Consider the following 21694-nt stretch of genomic DNA (forward strand, 5'->3'; position numbering starts at 1 on the left):
CAGGCAAATGCAACACAGCATCCTCAGTTCTTTTTTTTTTTGAGACAGAGTCTCGCTTGTTGCCCAGGCTATAGTGAGTGCCGTGACGTCAGCCTAGCTCACAGCAACCTCAAACTCCTGGGCTCAAGCGATCCTTCTGCCTCAGCCTCCCCAGTAGCTGGGACTACAGGCACGCGCCACCATGCCCAGCTAATTTTATATATATATATATTGGTTGGCCGATTAATTTCTTTCTATTTTTATAGTAGAGACAGGGTCTCCCTCAGGCTGGTTTTGAACTCCTGACCTTGAGCAATCCGCCCGCCTCGGCCTCCCAGAGTGCTAGGATTACAAGCGTGAGCCACCACGCCCGGCCAGCATCCTCAGTTCTTTAACATGCTAAAGTTGAATGATGAGGTATTTAGTGTGGATTTGCTGTATTATTCTCACATGTGTTGCCTATCACAGGGACAGGTGTTAGCCAAAATTTTATCTCTGTGAGAACAGATAAATTTTATGAAGAACAGAATCAGCAATGTGAATTATTGAAAGAAGATTTCTATACGAATGCAATGTTTCTATGTGGTATCATGTCAAATCAAAACTTGAATATTTTTTGCAAGGTAAAACTAAGTCTATATATATATAATACGTGCCAAAAAATCCAACCATTTTGAAAAAAGCTATCTTTTTTTCCAAAACATTTCTTCAAAAGGAAATTTCAGATGAACATTTTCTCTAGTTAGCTAAGGTCACCGATGAGCAGGATGATATATATGAATATGCAGCTGTTACAGACCTACTAATTGAAGAATACAATGACAGGTTCACTGACTTTGGGAATCTTGACGTCACTCTCAAATTAGCATTTAGGCCTCACCTAGTTGATATCACCAAGGCACCTAAAGAGCTACAGATGGAATTGATTGAGCTCTCAGTAAATGACATTTTAAAGCCATTGTCTGATGCTAAGAAAGATCCAATTGAAATATAGAAAAATGTGATAGAATATCCACACCTTTGTCAACAAGCCCCAAAAATGCTTTCTTGCTTCTCAACCACTTATTGCTGCAAATCTACATTCTCCTAACTCAAATTAAGATGCCCTTAAGGTCACACATGACTGACACTCATCTAGAGCATCAACTGAAACTTCAGACCTCCATGCTGCAACCAAGTATTCAAATGCTTTCCAACAAAAAGCAGACACAACAAAGTAATTAAAAGGTTAATTTTAAAATTAACGAATAGTTTTCATTTTTTGAAATTATTAAGTACGCAGTAGTTAAACTTTTACAAAATAATGTACATTTTTAAGTATATCTAATTGAAGTTTCTTGAATGCTGCCTTATTTGATTATAGTTAAATCAATGTGGGCTTCCAACATGAAGTTTTCCCACCTATGGGCTAGACTCTTTAAGAAAGTCCTGTGGATGGGCCAGGCGCGGTGGCTCACGCCTGTAATCCTAGCACTCTAGGAGGCTGAGGTGGGAGGATTGTTCGAGGTCAGGAGTTCAAAACGAAGAAAGTCCTGTGGAAATCTTGCAATGAAAAGACTGTTTCTAGATTTCAGTTTCTTGAAAAAACAAAAAAAGACTGTTTCCAGGTGGAAGCCCCACCCACGCGAGAGGAGCCGAAGGATTTAATTATCGCCTCACCAGCAGGTGAGTGAAAGCCCCTCCCTTCCCCACTTTAAGCCTTATCGGTGGGCGGAGCTGCCCGCAGTCTCGCGCGTAAGGAAAGCGGAAGGGAACCCCGCCTCCTGCTGGGGGACGGGGTCGGTGCACTGGGCGTGAGTTGATTGGCTGGGGGCGGGGCATCACGGGTAGGCTCCGCCCAGGCGCTCGCACAGATCCCGGGTGGAATGACGGGAGGGAGTCCCAGCCGCTCCTGCCTCCCAGCGATGGCGCCGCGGTGCCGCGCCCAGTCCCCAGCCTGCCGGCCGGTACTCACCACTATCCGGTCGCTCAGACGGTGAGAATTGGGGCGGGTCTGAGGAACGACGGGACGCTACCTGTGTCGGGGACCATGAGGTGCGTCCAGCCCCGTGGGGCGGATAGCAGAAGCAGCCGTAGCACCTGCTGAGAGGAAAGAGGGAGCGGCCCGGCGCGGCGGCGCGGCTGGGGCGCGGCAGAGGCTCGGCCGCGCCTCGGCCATGTCACTGCTCTGCGTGCGCGGTGAGTGCGCGGACTGCGGTGGGGAGGCAGGGTGTCGCCGAGGGGTCCCCACACGTTTCTGGTGGGCGTCCGGTTACCACCTCTCCCAAACTTCACTACCCGTTCGTGCCTTGGGCAACCATTATGTTAACTATCATAAACATTTGGAGAGTTCTTTCTACTCTTTGTTTCTTCCCACGCTCCTACAAGGGACTGTTACCTATTCATTCCGGTAACCACGTGAAAGTGTTGGCTGGCAGGCCCGGATCCTGTTAAACTGTGAGTGGAGTTCTTTAGTAAGAGTGGACGAGCTAGGAGACCGCGGATGGTTGATGCTTCTCAATGGTGGGCAGCCCCCATTCTTCCTTCTTTCAGCGTAACACTATAGTCTGCTGAGTAGCATGTTCTTTTTATCACTCTTTGAACGCGTTAGTAGTACAGCTGTCACATCCCTTCCTCCAGTGTATTTCTTGGCTTTCCTCTCTCTACTGCTTGTCTTATCCCCTGCTGCTTCCCTGAACCCTAGCATGTAGTCCAGGGTAAGATTATTATCCTACTCCGCTTGGAAAGATATGTTGACATCTCTCCTTTAGGAGCAGAGCATAAGAGGTATGATTTATTTTAGCTTCCATCACAGTAACTCAAAACGAAGGGCCTTTATTGCTTTTTCACTGAGCACACTTGACCCATCTAAGAAGATATCTTACAGCAAGAGCTTTGGGGTTTAAGATGAGGCAGGGTGCACGGACTAAGCTCTGTGGGGTAGAGACTGTTTCTTAATTGGTTTTTGTATTCCCAGTGCCTGACATAATGGAAACTCAATGCTGGTTTTGTTTTTTTTTTTTTTTTTTTTTTGTTTTTTTTTTTTGTTTTTTCAAGTTCTTGAAACAATGCTGGTTTTGAATGAATGCGAGGACTGTGATTTTTAGAGAGATTATACGATCAGAAAAAACAGGGTTTGGATTATCCATTGAATTTGATCTTGGAAAATTCAAGTTCCAGCCTATCTTATCTGTTGAATGAGATGGGATATGGTGGCTTGATGTGAGTGAGAGAGCATTTATCAGGTAGAGCCTTCACTAGGGCTTTTTCCTAGATAGAGTTCACATGTCTTTTGGCTCTACAGATTAGAAGCATTGTTTGTGATCTCTTTGATAACAGTGATTTCCCACCAGCTGTCGGCAAAACCGAACTGCTTTGCTCTGTTCTCTTCCACTGGTTTTTAAATCTGCATTAACCCAAAATGGATTTGGCTATTTCCGGGGATTATGAGACAGTTTTTCTTCTTTCGTGGTTGATTTTTCATTAATGAGAATTTTGCTTTGCTTTTAGTAAGACATTGTCTCTCAGCATCTGGGAATCTATTTATTCCTTTAGATCCCTGCTGCTGAGTAGCAGGATTTGGGAGAGGCTGGGCTTTGCTATGTCTCTTGAACAGTTTAATTCTCTACTGCCACACCGTGTTATAGAACCAGTCCTTCTGAAATACTTATTAGGCAGAAGCTCTCTTAATTCAGAAATTTCTATTTAACTGAATTTAAATAACTTAGCTACTGCTGTTTTCATTTGTTCTACTAGCAGGCAGCTTTCATTGTCTAGAAATTCTGCTATTGAGCAACTTCTTTTCCTTTTAATGTTACATTAGTCAAGTTTCTCTTCTTTTGAACCTAGGAGACTGGAGCTCTTTTGTCTTTTGAGTAGAGATCCTGAAGATTTTAATGACTGAAACAAGGAGTTACTAATTTTTTTTTGGTGGAGGAACAGGGCCTAGCTCTGTAGCCTTGGTTAGAGCCTCATCATAGCTCATTGCAACGTCAGACTCCTGTGCTCAAGTGATCCTGCTGATTTAGCCTCCCAGGTGGCGGGGACTACCAGCACGTACCACCACACCCGGCTAAGTTTTCTATTTTTTGTAGAGATGGGGTCTCGCTCTTGCTCAGGCTGGTCTCAAACTCCTGAGCTCAACGATCCTCCTGCCTCAGCCTCCCAGAGTGCTAGGATTACAGGCATGAGCCACTGCACCCAGCCTTGGCCCTATATTCTTGCGTGTCCTTATAAAGATATTTTGCTCTAATTCTGGCTTCGTTTATTCCTGCCTCTGCTCTGTTGTGCACTTGTACCCCCCAAAATACTCTTTCTGTATTTTCTGTGCCTACTTTTTATGCTGAAAATTTCCTCAGCTCTTCAGTCTGCAGTGATCTTTCTCCTTTAACCTGGTGGAGCACTTTGTGGTCTGTACAGTGCCACTAGTTTGGCAATGAATCATATACTGCCTGCAACTGGTTTTGTATTATTATGCTTATGGTAACCCAGACAAATGAGGTAATAGCACTGGTCAGATCTGGAATTTTGTGTTCAGCTATGGTATTTCCTTCTAAGAGGCATTATGATTGTCTTGAGAGGAGATTGTTTTTTTATTTTTGTTTGTTTCTTTTTTTTGTTTTATTTTATTTTTTTTTCTGAGATTGTTTTTTTAAATTGTTTTTTATTTCAGCACATTATGGGGGTACAAATGTTTATTTTTTTATTTTTTTGAGACAGAGGCTTGCCTTGTTGCCCAGGCTAGAGTGAGTGCCGTGGTGTCAGCCTAGCTCACAGCAACCTCAAACTCAACCTCAACCTCAAACTTGATGGGCTCAAGCAATCCTTCTGCCTCAGCCTCCCGAGTAGCTGGGACTATAGGCATGAGCCACCATGCCCGGCTAATTTTTTCTATATATATTAGTTGGCCAATTAATTTCTTTCTATTTATAGTAGAGACGGGTCTCGCTCAGGCTGGTTTTGAACTCCTGACCTCGAGCAATCCATCAGCCTCAGAGTGCTAGGATTATAGGCGTGAGCCACAGCGCCAGGCTGGTACAAATGTTTAGATTATGTATATTGCCTTTGCCCCACCCGAGTCAGAGCTTCAAGAGTGTCCATCCCCCAGACCGCGTGCACCGCGTGCATTAGGTGTGTACATACTCATCCTCTCCCCCCCTCCCATCTGCCCGACACCTGATGAGTGTTATTACTGTATGTGCACTTAAGTGTTGATCAGTTAATACCAATTTGATGGTGAGCACATGTGGTGTTTGTATTTCCATTCTTGTGATACTTCACTTAGTAGAATGGGCTCCAGCTCTATCCAGGGTAATACAAGAGGTGTTAGATCCCTATTGTTTTTTGTGGCCGATTAAGAGGAGATTGATTAGAATAATGAAGGGTGTAGAAACCATTTGAAGAACATGGGAAGTTCTGAGAAGATTTAAGAGGGAGAGGATCATAATAGTAGATGAAACTTGTTTGAAAAACAGAAGATCTTGTCACTCCAGAGGACAGAACTGGGACAAGTGGATCAATGGTTGAAAATGACAAGAAACCAGATTTTAGCTTAACATAAAAAACTTTAGCAATTAGTGTTGTTCTTAACAAATGGAATGGACTACTGTAAGGGGAAATTGAATGAGTGATAAGGATGTTCTAAAAGGGGCCATTTTATAGAATTCACTTAGTTTTTCTTTAAATAGTTCCTTAAATCTTTAACAACATGTTTTAGCACAGCTCTACTCATAATACTGATACATTTTTGCTTTCATAGGAGCCAGTGCCACCTAGCAACTCCAGGAAACTAAATCAAGGATTTTCTTTAACTTTCTTTGTCTTGGTGTTCATGACAAGTTTCTGCAAACAAAAGCATTTTAAACATTTTATGGCCCTTTCCATAATATTTCATTGTAATTCCCACAGCGTTTATAACAGTTCTTAGTTAAATAATTGAGCTAAGGATTTTCCCCCCTAATTTGAACCAGAAGTGGCCACCCTTGACTTGTTAAAAAAAAATTAGTTTTGGGGATTTAAAAGTAGTATATACTAATATATTGTTTATTGTAGAAAACTGAGAAAATGCATAAAAGTATAAAAAATAAAATAAAAATTGTCATGGTCCTATCACCTGCCAAAATTGTTAACTTTTTTATTTATTGCTTTTGTTTTATTTTTATTATAAGGTGATATATATATGCATGATAAATTCGAACAGTTTACAGCATGAAGTGGAAGGAAAAAGTTCTCCTGTCCCCATTCCCTAGTCTCACTTCCCAGAGGTAACTACTTTTTTACCGTTTCTTGCATATTCTTCTAGAAATTTGCATTACATATGAGTATATAGGTTGTACGATTGAATGTAAATAGGATTCTTCAGCTTTTTACTTAATGATATATATTTCCTATCAGCTCGTGTGACTCTATATTATTCTTTTTAATGGCTACAGAGTATTCTATTATATAATTTAAACAGTTTTATATTGATGGATATTTTTCTTTTTACTATTACAAAAAATGCTACAATGAACATCTTTATAGGTGATTTTTGTCATATTTGGAGATCAACAATCACCTTTCTACCTGGACTTTTCTATGTGACTTGCTTATTGCAGTTTTCTTTGGCATAATAACTATACTCAGCTGAACCAAATGCCTTAGAGTCTCTCATATCAGCATCCTTTATTAGAAGGAAGCCCTTCACCAGCAGGTAATATAGTATACCTATCAAAAAGACCAAAGACTCTGCTCTTGTTTGACCTTATTCCCATATAATTTTAAATATTTTATTTGTATTATTTAAAAATTATTTTCCCATATGAACACATATTACCTCCTATTTAAAAATAGAACAAAAACAATGTCACTGGTGGTGGTAACTGGACAAAGTTGATTTATATTGTGATTTGACTTTATTTATTTTATTTTTTTTATTATTTTGTGGACGAGGTTCTGGGGCCCCAAGAGCGGGGGCCCCGGAAGTCGCCCGTGATTTGACTTTAAAAAAGCTTAGCAGTACTTATCATTAATCATCCATCCAATTAATTGAAAGTGTACTGCTGGGAAACTCTTAGAAGGTGAACTCTGATGGCTCAAGTATTTCTAGGACACTGAGGACACACTTATTGTGGGTCGATTCTACTCCAGGGAAACCCCAAAGATATATTTCGGTTTATGGCCACTGTGGAAAGTGGAATGGTAATGATTTTAGACCCAAAGGATGGGTTGGTCAAGTATGTCTCATTTTTTCCCCCCAACAGTATTAGCATTTGCCTCAGCTAGCTCCTTGCTGCTGGGTTTGTATCACATCATAGTTCTTCCTAGTCTAGTAGTCCCTGCCCTAAGAGCAGAGTTGCTCCTGGATTCCTTTTGCTTACCTGTGGCATCAGGAAGTTGATTGTGCCTTGTCTGAGCCAGGCAGCAGTGAGGGGGGAAAGGACCAATTTCCTCTGCCATGGCTATTTTCACAAATTATTGTTCTCTGCCTTATAAGCAGTACATTCTGGAATTTCATTTCTAAAAATAGGGTTTCTGGAAATTGTACTCTTTAGGCCAATAAGCTTAGTTTTTAATCTTATTTACCTGTGCTATATATTTCAGACTTTGCTGTATGAGTTTAAAGTTTGGGCTGTGTATCATTAGTAAATATTTGTCAAATACCTTCTGGGCATGTTTATGATACAGATCTATATTGTAGATAAGAGGTCATGAATCTAGATAGGTTTTAACATGTCTCTTATAATAGTGTTCTCTTATAAACTCAAATAATCCATTAGGACTATTATAGGTCTGATTTGGGCTAAGCAGAATAAATTGAGTTTCTTCTGCTGGACAGGGAAATAGATGTGTTTTTTTCCCTAACATCTAAAGTAAGATTATTTGCATTTTGGAGGTATTTTATACATACCTTCTAATGGACCTTCCTTATTAAAGGTCAGAAAAGATTTGCTATTTGTATATTTTTAAAAACTTTTATTATCTCAAGTGTACAGTTCACTGAATTGTTACAAAATGAATAAGCTCATGTGACCACTGTCTAGGTCAAGAAATAGAATACTACCAACACCCCAGAAGCCCACCTTATTTTTGCAGTCATTACCTCATCCCTCCTTCCCAAGGTGACCACTATTCTGATTCTAACACTATAGATCAGTTTTGCCTGTTTTTGTTTTTTAATTGATAGACATAATTTAGAGAAGTTTTAAGTTCACAGCAAAAGTGAATGGACAGTTTTGTCTATTTTTGAACTTTTTATAAATGTAATTATATAGTGTATATTCCTTCGGGACTGGTTTCTTTTTCTTAACATGTTTGTCAGATTCTTCCACTTGATATGTGTAGCAGTAGTTCATTGATTTTTCATTGCTTTGTAGTATCTCATTATATGAATATACCACAGTTTATTTAATGTACTAATCTGGAGACAGTATAGATTAGATTAAGTGGGGGAGAAATTGAAGTCACTTAAGTTACAGCAGGAGTGATTTAGATTGGAACATAACATTTCTGGAGTAGATTTATTTTCACAGAAAAGCTATGAAATCCATTTTGGAGGGGGCTCTTGAAAAATAAGTCCTGTTTCCTTTTTTTAAAAAACTGATATATGATGTACATATTTTGGGAGTATATATGCTATTTTGATACATTCATATAATTATAATGATCAAGTCAGGGTAATTGGGATATCTATCACTTCAAACATTTTCCTTTATGCTGGGGACATTTGAATTCTTCTAGTTATTTTGAAATATACAATGGATTATTGTTAACTATAGTCACCCTACTGAACTATCAAATTCTAAATCTTGTTCTTCTAACTGTATTTTTGTACCCATTAATCAACCTCTCTCCATTGCCACCTGCTCCCATTTTCTTCTGTATACAGTACTTAGGTGTAGCCACTCTGATGAGGAAGAGTTAGATAACTAGCTTTGCATTTCCTGCTTTGTTATCTTTTCTTTGATTACTAGGAAATGGAATAAAAATGTAAGCATATGGTTAAAATTTTGTGTTCAACTTCATAAAATAAATTTTATTTCATTCTTCTATTTCTCTTCAGTAAAAATGTTCTTTCTCAAGTATAATCTCTAAAAATCACTATCTGCTGAACATGTGCAGGAGGCCTATAGGATCAAAGGAAAAACAGTTATGAAGGGCTGGGCCCAGTGGCTCGCTTCTGTAATCCTAGCACTCTGGAAGGCCGAGGCAGGAGGATTGTTTAAGCTCAGGAGTTCGAGACCAGCCTGAGCAAGAGGGAGACCCCCATCTCTACTAAAAATAGAAAGAAATTAGCCAAACAACTAAAAATAGAAAAAAAAATTAGCTGGGCACAGTGGCGCATGCCTATAGTCCCAGCTACCCGGGAGGCTGAGGCAGGAGGATTGCTTGAGCCCAGGAGTTTGAGGTTGCTGTGAGCTAGGCTGACACCATGGCACTCTCGCCAGGGCAAGAGAGTGAGACTCTGTTTTTAAAAAAAAAAAAAAAAAAAAAAGAGTCATGAAGTCGTCTTTTTTGTGCTGATGAAACCTGCATTGATAAAAATATGTAGTAAAAATATGACAGGAGGAAGCCTGTGCTAGGATGTGTGCATACAAACTATTTTCTTCATATAAATAAGGAGAAGCAATTCTTAGTTATTAGGAAATAGAAATTTCCAAAAAGAAGAATCTATTATATATTTTTTTCTTATTGCTGCTTCTGCTCTTCTATCTGCATATTAAGTACTTATTTGGGACTGTGGCAGGCCTATGGATTGTGTTGGGCTATTAATTTTCTCTTGCTGTTTGCTTTAAATTGATTTCTGTAGTGTTTCCTTGTGAGTGATGTTAAGAAGAGGTTAGAGGGCAGTGAGTGAATAAGATCTGCCTAGCAACTGAGTAGGGGCTGGCAGTTGGAGGCCAGGAAGATACTTGCTTTTATATAATTAGAAGGGGGGACAAAAATTCAACGGGCTAGGTTACTTATGTGATTTCTATTAGTTATGAGCCAAATTTGTAGAGACTTCATCTACAAAAGGATAAAGGAAATCTGCTTGCCAAGGAAAGAGGGGTAATTAATACAGATATAAACTTGTGTGTTTACCTCACTTCAGCCATCCATACCCATGATCGCATCAAGGAGCATGTCACTCCTTGGAATGTGCTTTGCTTTTGTAATCTTAAACCTCGGAATCTATGTGATCAGATTCTTCAGGCCATCTTTCTTGCTTTTACTGTATTTTTTTACCACTGTGATATAGGGTATACGTTTAAAGTTTTGGTAGATAGGCATGACTTGGTGAATATATCAGCTCTACCACTTAAGAGTTGTACACCCTTACATTAAACCTTAACTATGTGTGCCTTAACCTCATTAACCTTAATTTCTGTATCTTTAAAGTTCATATATTTATTCAAAAAGTATTTATTCAGCTCTCTATTCTTAGGGAGTTTCATTTTATTGAAGGAAGATATAAAATATAATTTCAGATAATGATAAATACAGTGAAGAAAATAAATTAGGGTAAAGGGATTAAGAGCAGTCTGAGTGGGAGAACTATTTGAAACAGGATTGTCCTGGAAGGCCTCACTTAAGGTAATGTTTGAACTGAGACCCGAATAATGAGGAAAAACGTATCAGAGATCTAAGGTAAGTGTTTTAGGCAAAGTGAATAGGAAGTACAAAGATTTTGAGAAGAAGGAGAAAAAAGAAAGAAGGAGGGGTGATTGGAAGGAAGGATGGTAAATGGAGAGGTAGGCAGGGACTGAATCATGTAAGGTGCTGTAGGTTATGCCAAAGAGGTTGAATGTTATTATAAATAACATTGGAAGCCATTGAATAGTTCTAAATAAGAGTGATATTTTGATTTGTGTTTTACAAATGGCCAGTTTTTGATGAATGGACTAGGGGTGGGAAGCCATGGCAGGCAACACTGGAGGCGGGGCTGGGGGCGCACTTGGAAGACTAATGGAGTAGTTTAGGGGAAAGATGGTTAGTGGCTTGGCCTAAGGTAGTATTACTAATGACGGTAAAAATACCTTTAGCAAAGTGTTGCTGAGATAGTTTTTGTGAAAGTGATTAGCACTATCCCAGGCATAGCATGAGTACTTATTTTAATATAAAAACAGTATTAATGTTCTTCATCCAACTTTATGACATCTGTTCTTCTAGGCCAGGAAGCTGAAAGTCATCCTGGACTTCTCCATTGAGGAAGAAAATACAAAGAGAGGAAGGAAAGTTGTTAGGTTCAGTTGAGTTTATGGTATCTGTAAGATAAGCTACTTATAATATATATTGAGTTGAATGTATCATTCTCATTGCAGATGATCCTTGAAAATAATACCTGAAAATGTAGATTTATAGCTTTGTAGAGAAGTCTGTGTTAGAGGTAAATATTTGAGAGTTGTAGGTATTTGGTGGTAAAGCCACTAACTTGAATATAAATGCCTATAGAGAGTAAGAAAGGGAGAAAAGGGCTAATGCTGTAGCTGAGGAACTCCAGTGTATAAGAATGGGTTGAAGAGGAACTGCTAGATGTGGTCAGAACTGCAGGAAAATGGGGAGAGTGTAGTGTTAGTCTCTAAAGCTTAGGGTAGAGGGAGTTTCAAGAAAGAATGATCATGTAATCCTATCACTGTGGGAGGCCGAGGTAGGCGGATCGCTCAAGGTCAGGAGTTCAAAAGCAGCCTGAGCAAGAGCACGACCCTGTCTCTACTATAAATAGATAGAAATTAATTGGCCAACTAAAAATATACATAAAAAATTAGCCAGGCATGGTGGCACATGCCTATAGTCCCAGCTACTTAGGAGACTGAGGCAGAAGGATTGCTTGAGCCCAAGAGTTTGAGGTTGCTGTGAGCTAGGCTGACACCATGGCACTCTAGCCCAGGCAACAGAGACTCTGTCTCAAAAAAAAAAAAAAAAAAAAAAAAGAAAGAATGGTCAGATGATAAAGGTGAATAAGAATGGTTGAGGATTAAGATAAAATGAAGAAGTTCTTGGATTTGAAAACTAGAGCAGTTTCATTGGAGTAATGTGAGATCAGGCATCATTATAATAGTTGATGAATATTTGGAAAATGAAGACAGAATGAACAAGTGTAGGCTGCTCATTCAGAAGTTTTGCAATGAAGAGAGGGTTAAGAGTGGTCTTAAGAAAGAAGAGGCTGGGCATGGTGGCTCTCATAATCCTAATATTTGAGAGGCTGAGGCAGGAGGATCACTTGAGGCCAGGAGTTTGAGACCAACCTGGGCAACACAGTAAGACCCCATCTTTTAAAAAAAACAAAACACTAAAAAAAAAAATAAAAAAATTAGCCAGGCATGGTGGTGCACGCCTCTAGTCCTAGCTACTCGGGTGGCTAAGGTAGAAGGATAGTTTGAGCCCAAGAGTTCAAGGCTGCAGTGCCCTGTGATCATGCCACTGCTGCACACACACTAGCCCAGGTGACAGAGACTCCATCTCAAAAAAAAAAAAAATAAAAGGGGGAATTTGAGTGTTTGGAGCCTGAAGGAAAGGGATTTGTAACCTGGGGAATGTCAAAATAATATGGGAGTAGGGAGAGATAACTGATTTCTCTGTAAAATAGGATATGAGATCGACAGCTGATAGTGAGGTGGTGGGGATGATTTAGAGAGCTTGACAGTGCTAAAAGTTTCATTCATTCATTCATTCTTTCAGCAACTATTGTGCTGGGCACTTGGGGCAGAATGGTAAGGAAAAAAAGTCCCTTTCTCTCTTGAGATTTCTGTAGACTAGTGAGGGACCTAGATATTAAGCAAAGAATAATCATGCAAATTAATATAAAATTACAAGTAGGAAAAGGTACAAATGTCATCTGTGCTATAAAGGACAGTATGTGTTATTATGAGAACATGTGTTAGGGAAAGTTACCTACTCAGGTCAGAGAAGCCTGCCTTAATGAAGTGAAGATTGAACAGAGATCTAGAAGAAGAGGAGGCCTTAACTGGTTGAGAAGGAGAATAATATTCTAGGCAGAGGAAATAGTATGTGCCAAGGCCTTGTGGTGAGGAGGAGGAGCTGAAACAAGGCAAGTACAGCTGGTATGCCAAGAGACAGGACAAATGTGGATCAAGATGAGGCTAGGGAGATAGGTAGGACCCAACTCTAGCGCCTTGTAGGCCACATGAAGGTGGAAAGTTAGTAGGAGTAAAACTGAGGGAGGGGTAGAAGGATAGAGGTTATAAACTGAAAAGCACTGGATTTGTTTGACTCTTTTTCTATCACTGAAAACTTTTGGCAATCCTATATTAGACTACTCAGCCACAATTTTATTATAAAATAGAAGTGTTAATACCTGCTCAATGTATGTACCTTCCTTGAGTTGATGAGAATTAAACTCTAAATGAGATCATGTGTGTGACGTTCCATTGTAAATTACAGTAACTTTTACTCTTGGATAGTCCCTTTTTTCTCTGTAGTGACTTAACTGTTTTGAAACTTATAAACAAAGAGGATGTGATCAGTTCCACAAACATTTATTGAGCACTTAACTATGGGTGAGGCATTAAACTAGTCAACCTGGGTATATAAAAGTGAGTAAGAAGTGAGCCTTGCCCTCAAGAAGTTGAGGGCCAAGGAGGGGAGACAGAAATGTACACAACAAGACAAAGTTTGATAGCTTCTAAAGCAGAGGTAGAAAATATATTGGATTGTAGAAATTCCAACTGAGGGATAGGAAAGCAACATGGAGTCAGGTTTTTCATTATGGTGTCATTGATGGGAATAGGAAATACACAATAACAGCTTCTAGGAAGATGGTTTTGGTTTTGGACATGTTAAATTTGAGGTGCTGGCAGTCTGTCCATGTGTTTAGGTTGGAAACGTGACTTGGGAGTTCAGGGTTAAGGAGTAGATTTGGTCTATTTTCTGTGGATCTGTTGTGTGGAGGAATGGTCAGGGTAAACACATAACTTGATGTCGTTGTGATATACTTCATCAACTATAAGATGCCATAGATTGTAAATGCATCATTATTTTATGTATCATTAAGAAAAAATACTATTGACCTATGACACATCATTGATTGTCATTTTGATTTTATTTTTACTTTTTTCTTTAAAAATTATTTTTATTTTTAATTATTGGCATATAATTTACAGGATACATGTAAGGTTTTGAGACAGGCAGTGTTAATGAAATCAGAGTAATAAGTGTCCATCATCTCAGTCATTTATCATATCTTTGTGTTAGGAACATTCCAGTTCCACTCTTTGAGTTATTTTAAAGTGTACTCTAACTTATTGTTAATAAATATAGTCTTTGTTGTGCTATCAAATATTCATTCTAAGTTTATTTTTGTACCCATTAACCATCCCCACTTTTTCTCCCCCTCCCCACTACCCTTTCCAGCCTCTTGTAGTCATCATTCTACTCTGTCTCCTTGAGATCAATTGTTTTTAATATTTAGCTCCCACGTATGAGTGAGAACATGTGAGATTTGTCTTTCTGTGCGTGGCTTATTTGATTTAACATAATATTCTCCAGTTCCATCCATGTTGTTGCAAATGGTAGGTTTCAATTCTTTTTTGTGGCTATGTAATATTCCACGGTATATCTGTACCACAGTTTCTTTATCCATTACGCATTGATGGACACTTGGGTTGATTCCAAATTATGGCTATTGTGAATAATGCTGCGATAAACATGGAGTGCAGATGTTTTTTTTTTTTTTTTTTTTTTTTTTTTTGGGAAACAGAGTCTCGCTTTGTTGTCCAGGCTAGAGTGAGTGCCGTGGCGTCAGCCTAGCTCACAGCAACCTCAAACTCCTGGGCTCAAGCAATCCTGCTGCCTCAGCCTCCCGAGTAGCTGGGACTACAGGCATGCACCACCATGCCCAGCTAATTTTTTTTTCTAGATATATTAGTTGGCCAATTAATTTCTTTCTATTTATAGTAGAGACGGGGTCTCACTCTTGCTCAGGCTGGTTTTGAACTCCTGACCTTGAGCAATCCACCCACCTCGGCCTCCCAGAGTGCGAGGATTACAGGCGTAAGCCACCGCGCCCGGCCCAGATACCTTTTCAATATCCTGAATTCCCTTCTTTTGGATATATACCCAGAAGTGGGATTGCAGGAACATATGGCAGTTCTATTTTTAGTTTTTTTGAGGATACTCCGTACTATTCTCCATAGTGGTTGCACTAATTTACATTCCCACCAACAGTGTACAGGGTTCCCCTTTCTCCTCGTCCTTGCCAGCATTTGTTACTGCCTGTCTTTTGGATTAAAGCCTTTTTAACTGGGGTGATATGATGTCTCATTGAGATTTTGATTTGCATTTCTCTGACTAATGATATTGAGCATTTTTTCCATATACCAGTTGGCCATTTGTATGTCATCTTTTGAGGAATGTCTTTTCAGATCCTTCACCCATTTTTAAATCAGATTATTTGATTTTTTTTTTTCCTATTGAGTTATTGGAGCTCCTTTTTTTTTTGAGACAGATTCTCGCTTTGTTGCCCAGGCTAGAGTGAGTGCCGTAGTGTCAGCCTAGCTCACAGCAACCTCAAACTCCTGGGCTCAAGCAATCCTGCTGCCTCAGCCTCCCGAGCAGCTGAGACTATAGGCATGCGCCACCATGCCCGACTAATTTTTTCTATATATATTAGTTGGCCAATTAATTTCTTTCTATTTATAGTAGAGACGGGGTCTCACTCTTGCTCAGGCTGGTTTTGAACTCCTGACCTTGAGCAATCTGCCCGTCTTGGCCTCCCAGAGTGCTAGGATTATTGGAGCTCCTTACATATTCTAGTTATTAGTCCCTTGTCAGATGGATAGTTTGCAAATATTTTCTCCCATTCTTTGGGTTGTCTCTTCCTTTTGTTATTTCCTTTGCTGTGCAGAAGGTTTTTAGCTTGATGTGATCTCATTTATCCAATTTTGCTTTGGTTACCTGTGCTTAGTATTACTCAAGAAATCCATGCCCAGTCATTTTGATTTTAGAGTTGTTAAAATATGAGCAAATGTCTTACCATCTTAGAATCAATGAAATACTGAAGCTAATGTCTAAAGAGCCTTTACTCTTTGCCAAACTCTCTGCTAATAAGCTGATAAGGATTGATCATTTAATTCTTGTAATAACCTTGCTAGTTTACCTTTACTCTCATTTTACAGATGAGGGCAGTGGGCCTATAGAGGTTAGTCTTTTTACATACTATATAGCTGAGTTTAGATTTTCCACTTTACTCTTAACTATAAAATATGAGATTAATAATACAGGGTAGTGCTTTGGAACATGAAGAGAATCTTATTTTATAAAAGTGTTTAGGATGGCACTCACTCTAGCCTGGGCAACACAGTGAGACTCTGTCTCAAAAAAATAAAATAAAATAAAAATGTTTTGGGAAAGATGGCTTTTGTGCACTGTCATCTGTGAATGAGAAAGTGTCACTGTAGCTGTGGTTTCTATTTGCTTAGGATATATTCGTGGGCAGCATTATAGCAGGTGTTTTGTAGACTGGAGAATTCATTGTGGCTCTAGTTTAATAGTGTTCAAAATTTGTTTCCTTTTTTTCTTGAGAGAAAGTGTGATATAATGGAAAATCTAGGAGTTTAGATTCATGAAAACTATTTTGAGTCTCACTAAGTAGTGACTAAAAGGTATCTATTATGTAGGTCTCTTCACCCAGAATCATCTTCTGTCAAATGAGAAAGGTGATACCTATACCAGTCTTATTGGATTGGAGTAAGAGTCAAATTGACAATAAAAGTACTCTGCAGTTTTAAAAAAAAACTCAGACAATGCAGTGGTTGGTATAATTGTTTTGAAAAGTTTAGGAGCTGGAAATTATTCATAAAGTCTAACTTAAGATATAAAATATACGTGGGAATTAATTGGGCTTCCACTGAACTACAGCCACCTTTCATGTAAAATGAGAAAGGTAATCATTACATTGGAATATTGTGTACCAAGTAAGTTTAAGAGAGAAAATTGTAAAATTTCCTACTTGGCTAGATCTGGCAAAGTGCTGGTCTGCTGGCCTTAGGCAAATAGTACTGGAAGATTTTATCTAGTCTTCAATATATTCATTTAAGAGAACTGTTGTGTTGGCACATGCATTTAATTTATTAGTTTTTGTTTTTGCAGATCCAACAGGAGTTAAGAGTAAGTAAGCTTCAGAGTTTGTCCTGTGGTCTATATGAAGTTAGCCTAATACGTCTTACTATTTACAGCTGAAGCATGATAGGACATTGGAGAATGCATATTAAGTCATTATTGTGTACACCATACTGTGTTTACAAAGATAAATAAATGTGGTCCATCCTCCAACTGGTTTGCATTTTAGCAGGGAAGACAGGTATGAGAGAATGTAACTGTAATGTAGAACAGAATATGATGTGACATTTTAGAGGAAAAACTAAAATGACAGATTTCATCTGGGGGATGATAAGGGAAAGCTTTTTTTTTTTTTTTTTTTGAGACAGAGTCTCACTCTATTGCCCTGGCTAGAGTGCCGTGATGTCAGCCTAGCTCACAGCAACCTCAAATTGGATTGGAGTAAGGGTCAAATTGACAATAAAAGTACTCTGCAGTTTAAAAAAAAACTCAGACAATGCAGTGGTTGGTATAATTGTTTTGAAAAGTTTAGGAGCTGGAAATTATTCATAAAGTCTAATTTAAGATATAAAATATACGTGGGAATTAATTGGGCTTCCACTGAAGCCCAATTAATTCTGGGCTCAAGCGATTCTTCTGACTCAGCCTCCTGAGTAGCTGGGACTACAGGCATTCACCACCATGTTCAGCTAATTTTTTCTATTTTTGATAGAGACGAGGTCTCGCTCTTGCTCAGGCTGGTCTCAAACTCCTGAGCTCAAATGATCCGTCCGCCTCAGTCTCCCCAGAGTGCTAGGATTACACTCGTGAGCCACCGTGCCCAGCCAGGGAAGCTTTTTGGTCATAGTTTTTTCTGCATAAGAGTAATATATTCTCACTTTAAAAATTTGGGGAAATACACCAAGGGAAAAATATAATTAATCATAATTCCACTTGTCTTTTCTTCTCTAAGTTAGCTCCTCTTTTTTCTGCATAAAATTGTGTTATATTTTTTTGTTATTTGCCTTTTTTTTTTTTGAGATGGGGGTCTTGCTGTGTTGTCCAGGCTGATCTTCAACTTCTGGGCTTAAACAATCCACCTGCCTCTGTCTCCCAAGTAACTGGGATTACAGGCATGTGCTACTGTGCCTGGCTTTATTATACTTTATATATACAATTTATCCTGATTTCTTTCTGTCTGTCTGCCTTTCTTTTCTTTTCCTTTTCTTTCCTTTCCTTTTCTTTTCTCTTTTCTTTTCTTTTCTCTTTTCTTTTCTTTTCTTTTTTTTTTTTTTTTTTTTTTTGAGACAGAGTCTTGCTTTGTTGCCTAGGCTAGAGTGAGTGCCATGGCGTCAGCCTAGCTCACAGCAACCTCAAACTCCTGGGCTCAAGCGATCCTTCTGTTTCAGCCTCCCAAGTAGCTGGGACTACAGGCATGTGCCACAATGCCCGGCTAATTTTTTCTATATATATTAGTTGGCCAATTAGTTTCTTTCTATTTATAGTAGAGACGGGGTCTCGCTCTTGCTCAGGCTGGTTTCGAACTCCCGACCTCGAGCAATCCGCCCGCCTCGGCCTCCCAGAGAGCTAGGATTACAGGCGTGAGCCACCGCGCCCGGCCTTCTTTTCTTTTCTTTCTTTCCTCCCTCCCCTCCCCTCCCCTTCTCTCCCCCCCTCCCCTCCCCCTTTCCCCTTTCTACCTTTCTTGAGATCTAGGTTCACTCTATATACTCTTTGTTGCAACTAGAGAAAGATGGTAAGCTGTTAGCCTCCATGGCCCATGCATGCTTTAATAACTTGAATTCTAGCTTGTAGCTGGTTTGAGGTATCTCAAACAGGACCACACAGTCTTTCACATAATAAGTAATGGTCAATAAATGTTTGATTTCATTTAATGTGTGCATGTATCTGCCATGTATCAGCAATTAACTTTTGGGCTTCCTTGTGGGATATTTAATGAATTTTAATGAAGACCAAGAAATGATTATGGTTTATATATAAGGTAAGAGATCTTAGATATTAAAGTAAAAACATTAAGTTGAGTTAATTGGATAAAATGCTAATTTTTCCTTACACTTCACTATAGCCTATGAGAGTCAGTTGCCTAATACAGGAATTAGGTAGGTAGAGGGCTAGACTGACCTTGTGCTGTCCATGTATAATTAAACTTGAATTATTTCTGATAAATAGTAACCATAGAAATCTGACTGTGTATTAATGTAAACTCAACTCCAACTGAGGTTTACTTATTTATAAAACATTTAAAAAGATATACTTGAACACTTGTACATGCTCAGTTATAACCTGGACTGTGTTTACTTTAGAATTAGTCATTGGCTTTGTTAGTTGAGGTCTGACGTAAGTACTTGTTTGTCTTTTGGTTTGAAAAGGACCTTATAGGTAGTAAATTTTGTTGATTCTTGGAAAAATTAATTATTTTTTCAAAGACAGGGTAACATATTTATGTATATTTCATCTGTATTATCTTTAAGTTGTGATAAGTAGCTATGAAGTAAAGTAGAAGCTAAACAGTGAGTGACATTTAAGACTTTTCAGAAATTTATGTGAATGAATGAAATCAGATATATTGCTGCTTTGCAAGTTTGGTTTTACTTATTACTCTATCTACACCACCATATTTTTATGGAATTTACTTACTTTTGGCATGGTTCATGTAGGCATAAATCAAAGCATTAACTGTCCCACTTGGTGTCAATTTGGTATTAGTACTATGGGGAGAAGGCTGTGGACTACAAAAAAGTGTCAGCTTTAATCTGAATTTGAATTTCATGCTACACTATTTAATTAAGTCTCACTATGTTGCCCAGGGTGGTCTCAGAACTCCTGGCCTCAAGTGATTCTCCTGCTTTAGCCTCCCAAGTAGCTGGGATTACAGGCTCAAGCTACTGTCCTCAGCTTTTGTAATTAACCTTGAGAGGCCCCTGTGTTTTCTGAGATGGACAGTTGTTATAGTTGTACTTCAGTGTGTCTTAGCTTGCCTCTTTCCCTTATGTCCTTATAGATGTCCTTTGCTGAATTATCATAAGCAATTGCTTGAGAATCTTGGTTAACTAGTTTTCGGGCTTATTCGAAGATCCGATCTACGGAGCATTAAGACTGCTTTGTAGATCCTCAATATGCTCTAGTCCAGCACTGTTGGATGGAATTTTCTTTGAAATGTTTTATGTTGGCACTGTTCATTATGGTGGCCACTAGCCACCATACATACATGTAGCTACTGAGCTTTTGAAATGTGGCTAGTATGACTTAGGAATTAAATCTTTAATTTTATTTAATTTTGGATAAATTTAAATAGACATGTGGCTGCTGGCTCCCATATTGGACAGTGCAGTTCCAGTCTATTGTAGAGAATGCTAAGTTTGATTACCAGCACATTACTGAATTTCCTGAGGCTGTTTTCCTGTTTGTAAAAAAGGACTAATAATTCTTGCACAAACCACCTCTGGGGATTCTAGGGAGAAGGTAAAGAATGTATGACAAAGGACCGGTCATATGGGATATTTTATATTAAGAGCTATAAAACTATGCTGCTTTTTTCTGCAATTCCATTTCTAGGAATTTATCCTAAGAAGGTAAATTTTTTTACATATCTTTGATTATCTTTTTTTTTGAGACAGAGTCTTGCTTTGTTGCCTAGGCTAGAGTGAGTGCCGTGGCGTCAGCCTAGCTCACAGCAACCTCAAACTCCTGGGCTCAAGCAATCCTGCTGCCTCAGCCTCCCAAGTAGCTGGGACTACAGGCATGCTGCATGCCCGACTAATTTTTTCTATATATATGTTAGTTGGCCAATTAATTAATTTCTTTCCATTTTTAGTAGAGACGGGGTCTTGCTCTTGCTCAGGCTGGTTTTGAACTCCTGACCTCGAGCAATTCCCCCCCCCCCCTCGGCCTCTCAGAGTGCTAGGATTACAGGTGTGAGCCACCGCGCCTGGCTATCTTTGATTATCTGTAAAGATGGTCATCAAAGGTTATTTATAATTGTATTAGTTTGCTAGGGCTGCCTTAACAAAGAACTACTTAACTACTTACTGGATTGCTTAAACAACAGAAATTTGTCTCTCAGTTCTGGAAGCTCAAAGTCCAAGATCAAGGTGTCCTGTAATCCTAGCACTCTGGGAGGCCAAGGTGGGTGGATTGCTCAAGGTCAGGAGTTGGAAACCAGCCTGAGCAAGAGTGAGACCCTGTCTCTACTATAAATAGAAAGAAATTAATTGGCCAACTAAAAATATATAGAAAAAAAATTAGCATGGCATGGTGCTATATGCCTGTAGTCCCAGCTGCTAGGGAGGCTGAGGCAGAAGGATTGCTTGAGCCCAGGAGTTTGAGGTTGCTGTGAGCTAGGCTGATGCCATGGCACTCTAGCCCAGGCAACAGAGTGAGACTCTGCCTCAAAAAAAAAAAAAAAAAAAAGAGAGATCAAGGTGTCTGAAGGGTTGGTTCCTTCTGAGGGCTATGAGAGAGAATCTGTTCCATGCCATTCACCTGGCATCTGCTGGTTTGCTGGCATTTTGGGGGAGTCTTTGGCTTATAGAAGCATTACCCTGATCTGTCTTCATTTTAACATCCTTGTGTGCTGTGTCTGTATCCAAATTTCACCTTTTCATAAGGACACCAGTCATCTTGGGTTAGGGCCTACCCTAATGATTCCATCTTAATTAATTACATCTGCAGTGACCCTATTTCCAAATAAGATCATCTT

At 39.2% G+C, this 21694-nt stretch overlaps 1 protein-coding gene across 8 annotated transcripts in view; it reads left to right on the forward strand.

The window, feature by feature from the left end:
• The first annotated feature begins 1799 nt into the window (after positions 1–1799).
• UNC13B (unc-13 homolog B) overlaps positions 1800–21694 on the forward strand; it is a 190682-nt gene continuing 170787 nt past the window's right edge. For 7 of the 8 annotated variants that reach the window (XM_076008826.1, XM_076008827.1, XM_076008831.1 and 4 more), the window contains exon 1: positions 1810–2157. In XM_076008826.1, coding sequence (XP_075864941.1) covers positions 2136–2157 — 22 coding nt within the window. In that variant the 5' untranslated portion in view covers positions 1810–2135. Of the gene's footprint in view, positions 2158–21694 lie in introns of all 8 variants that reach the window. The other variant, XM_076008830.1, reaches the window with a different exon arrangement.

Source organism: Microcebus murinus, chromosome 12 (genome assembly GCF_040939455.1).
Source record: "Microcebus murinus isolate Inina chromosome 12, M.murinus_Inina_mat1.0, whole genome shotgun sequence".
Classification (NCBI taxonomy): Eukaryota; Metazoa; Chordata; class Mammalia; order Primates; family Cheirogaleidae; genus Microcebus; species Microcebus murinus.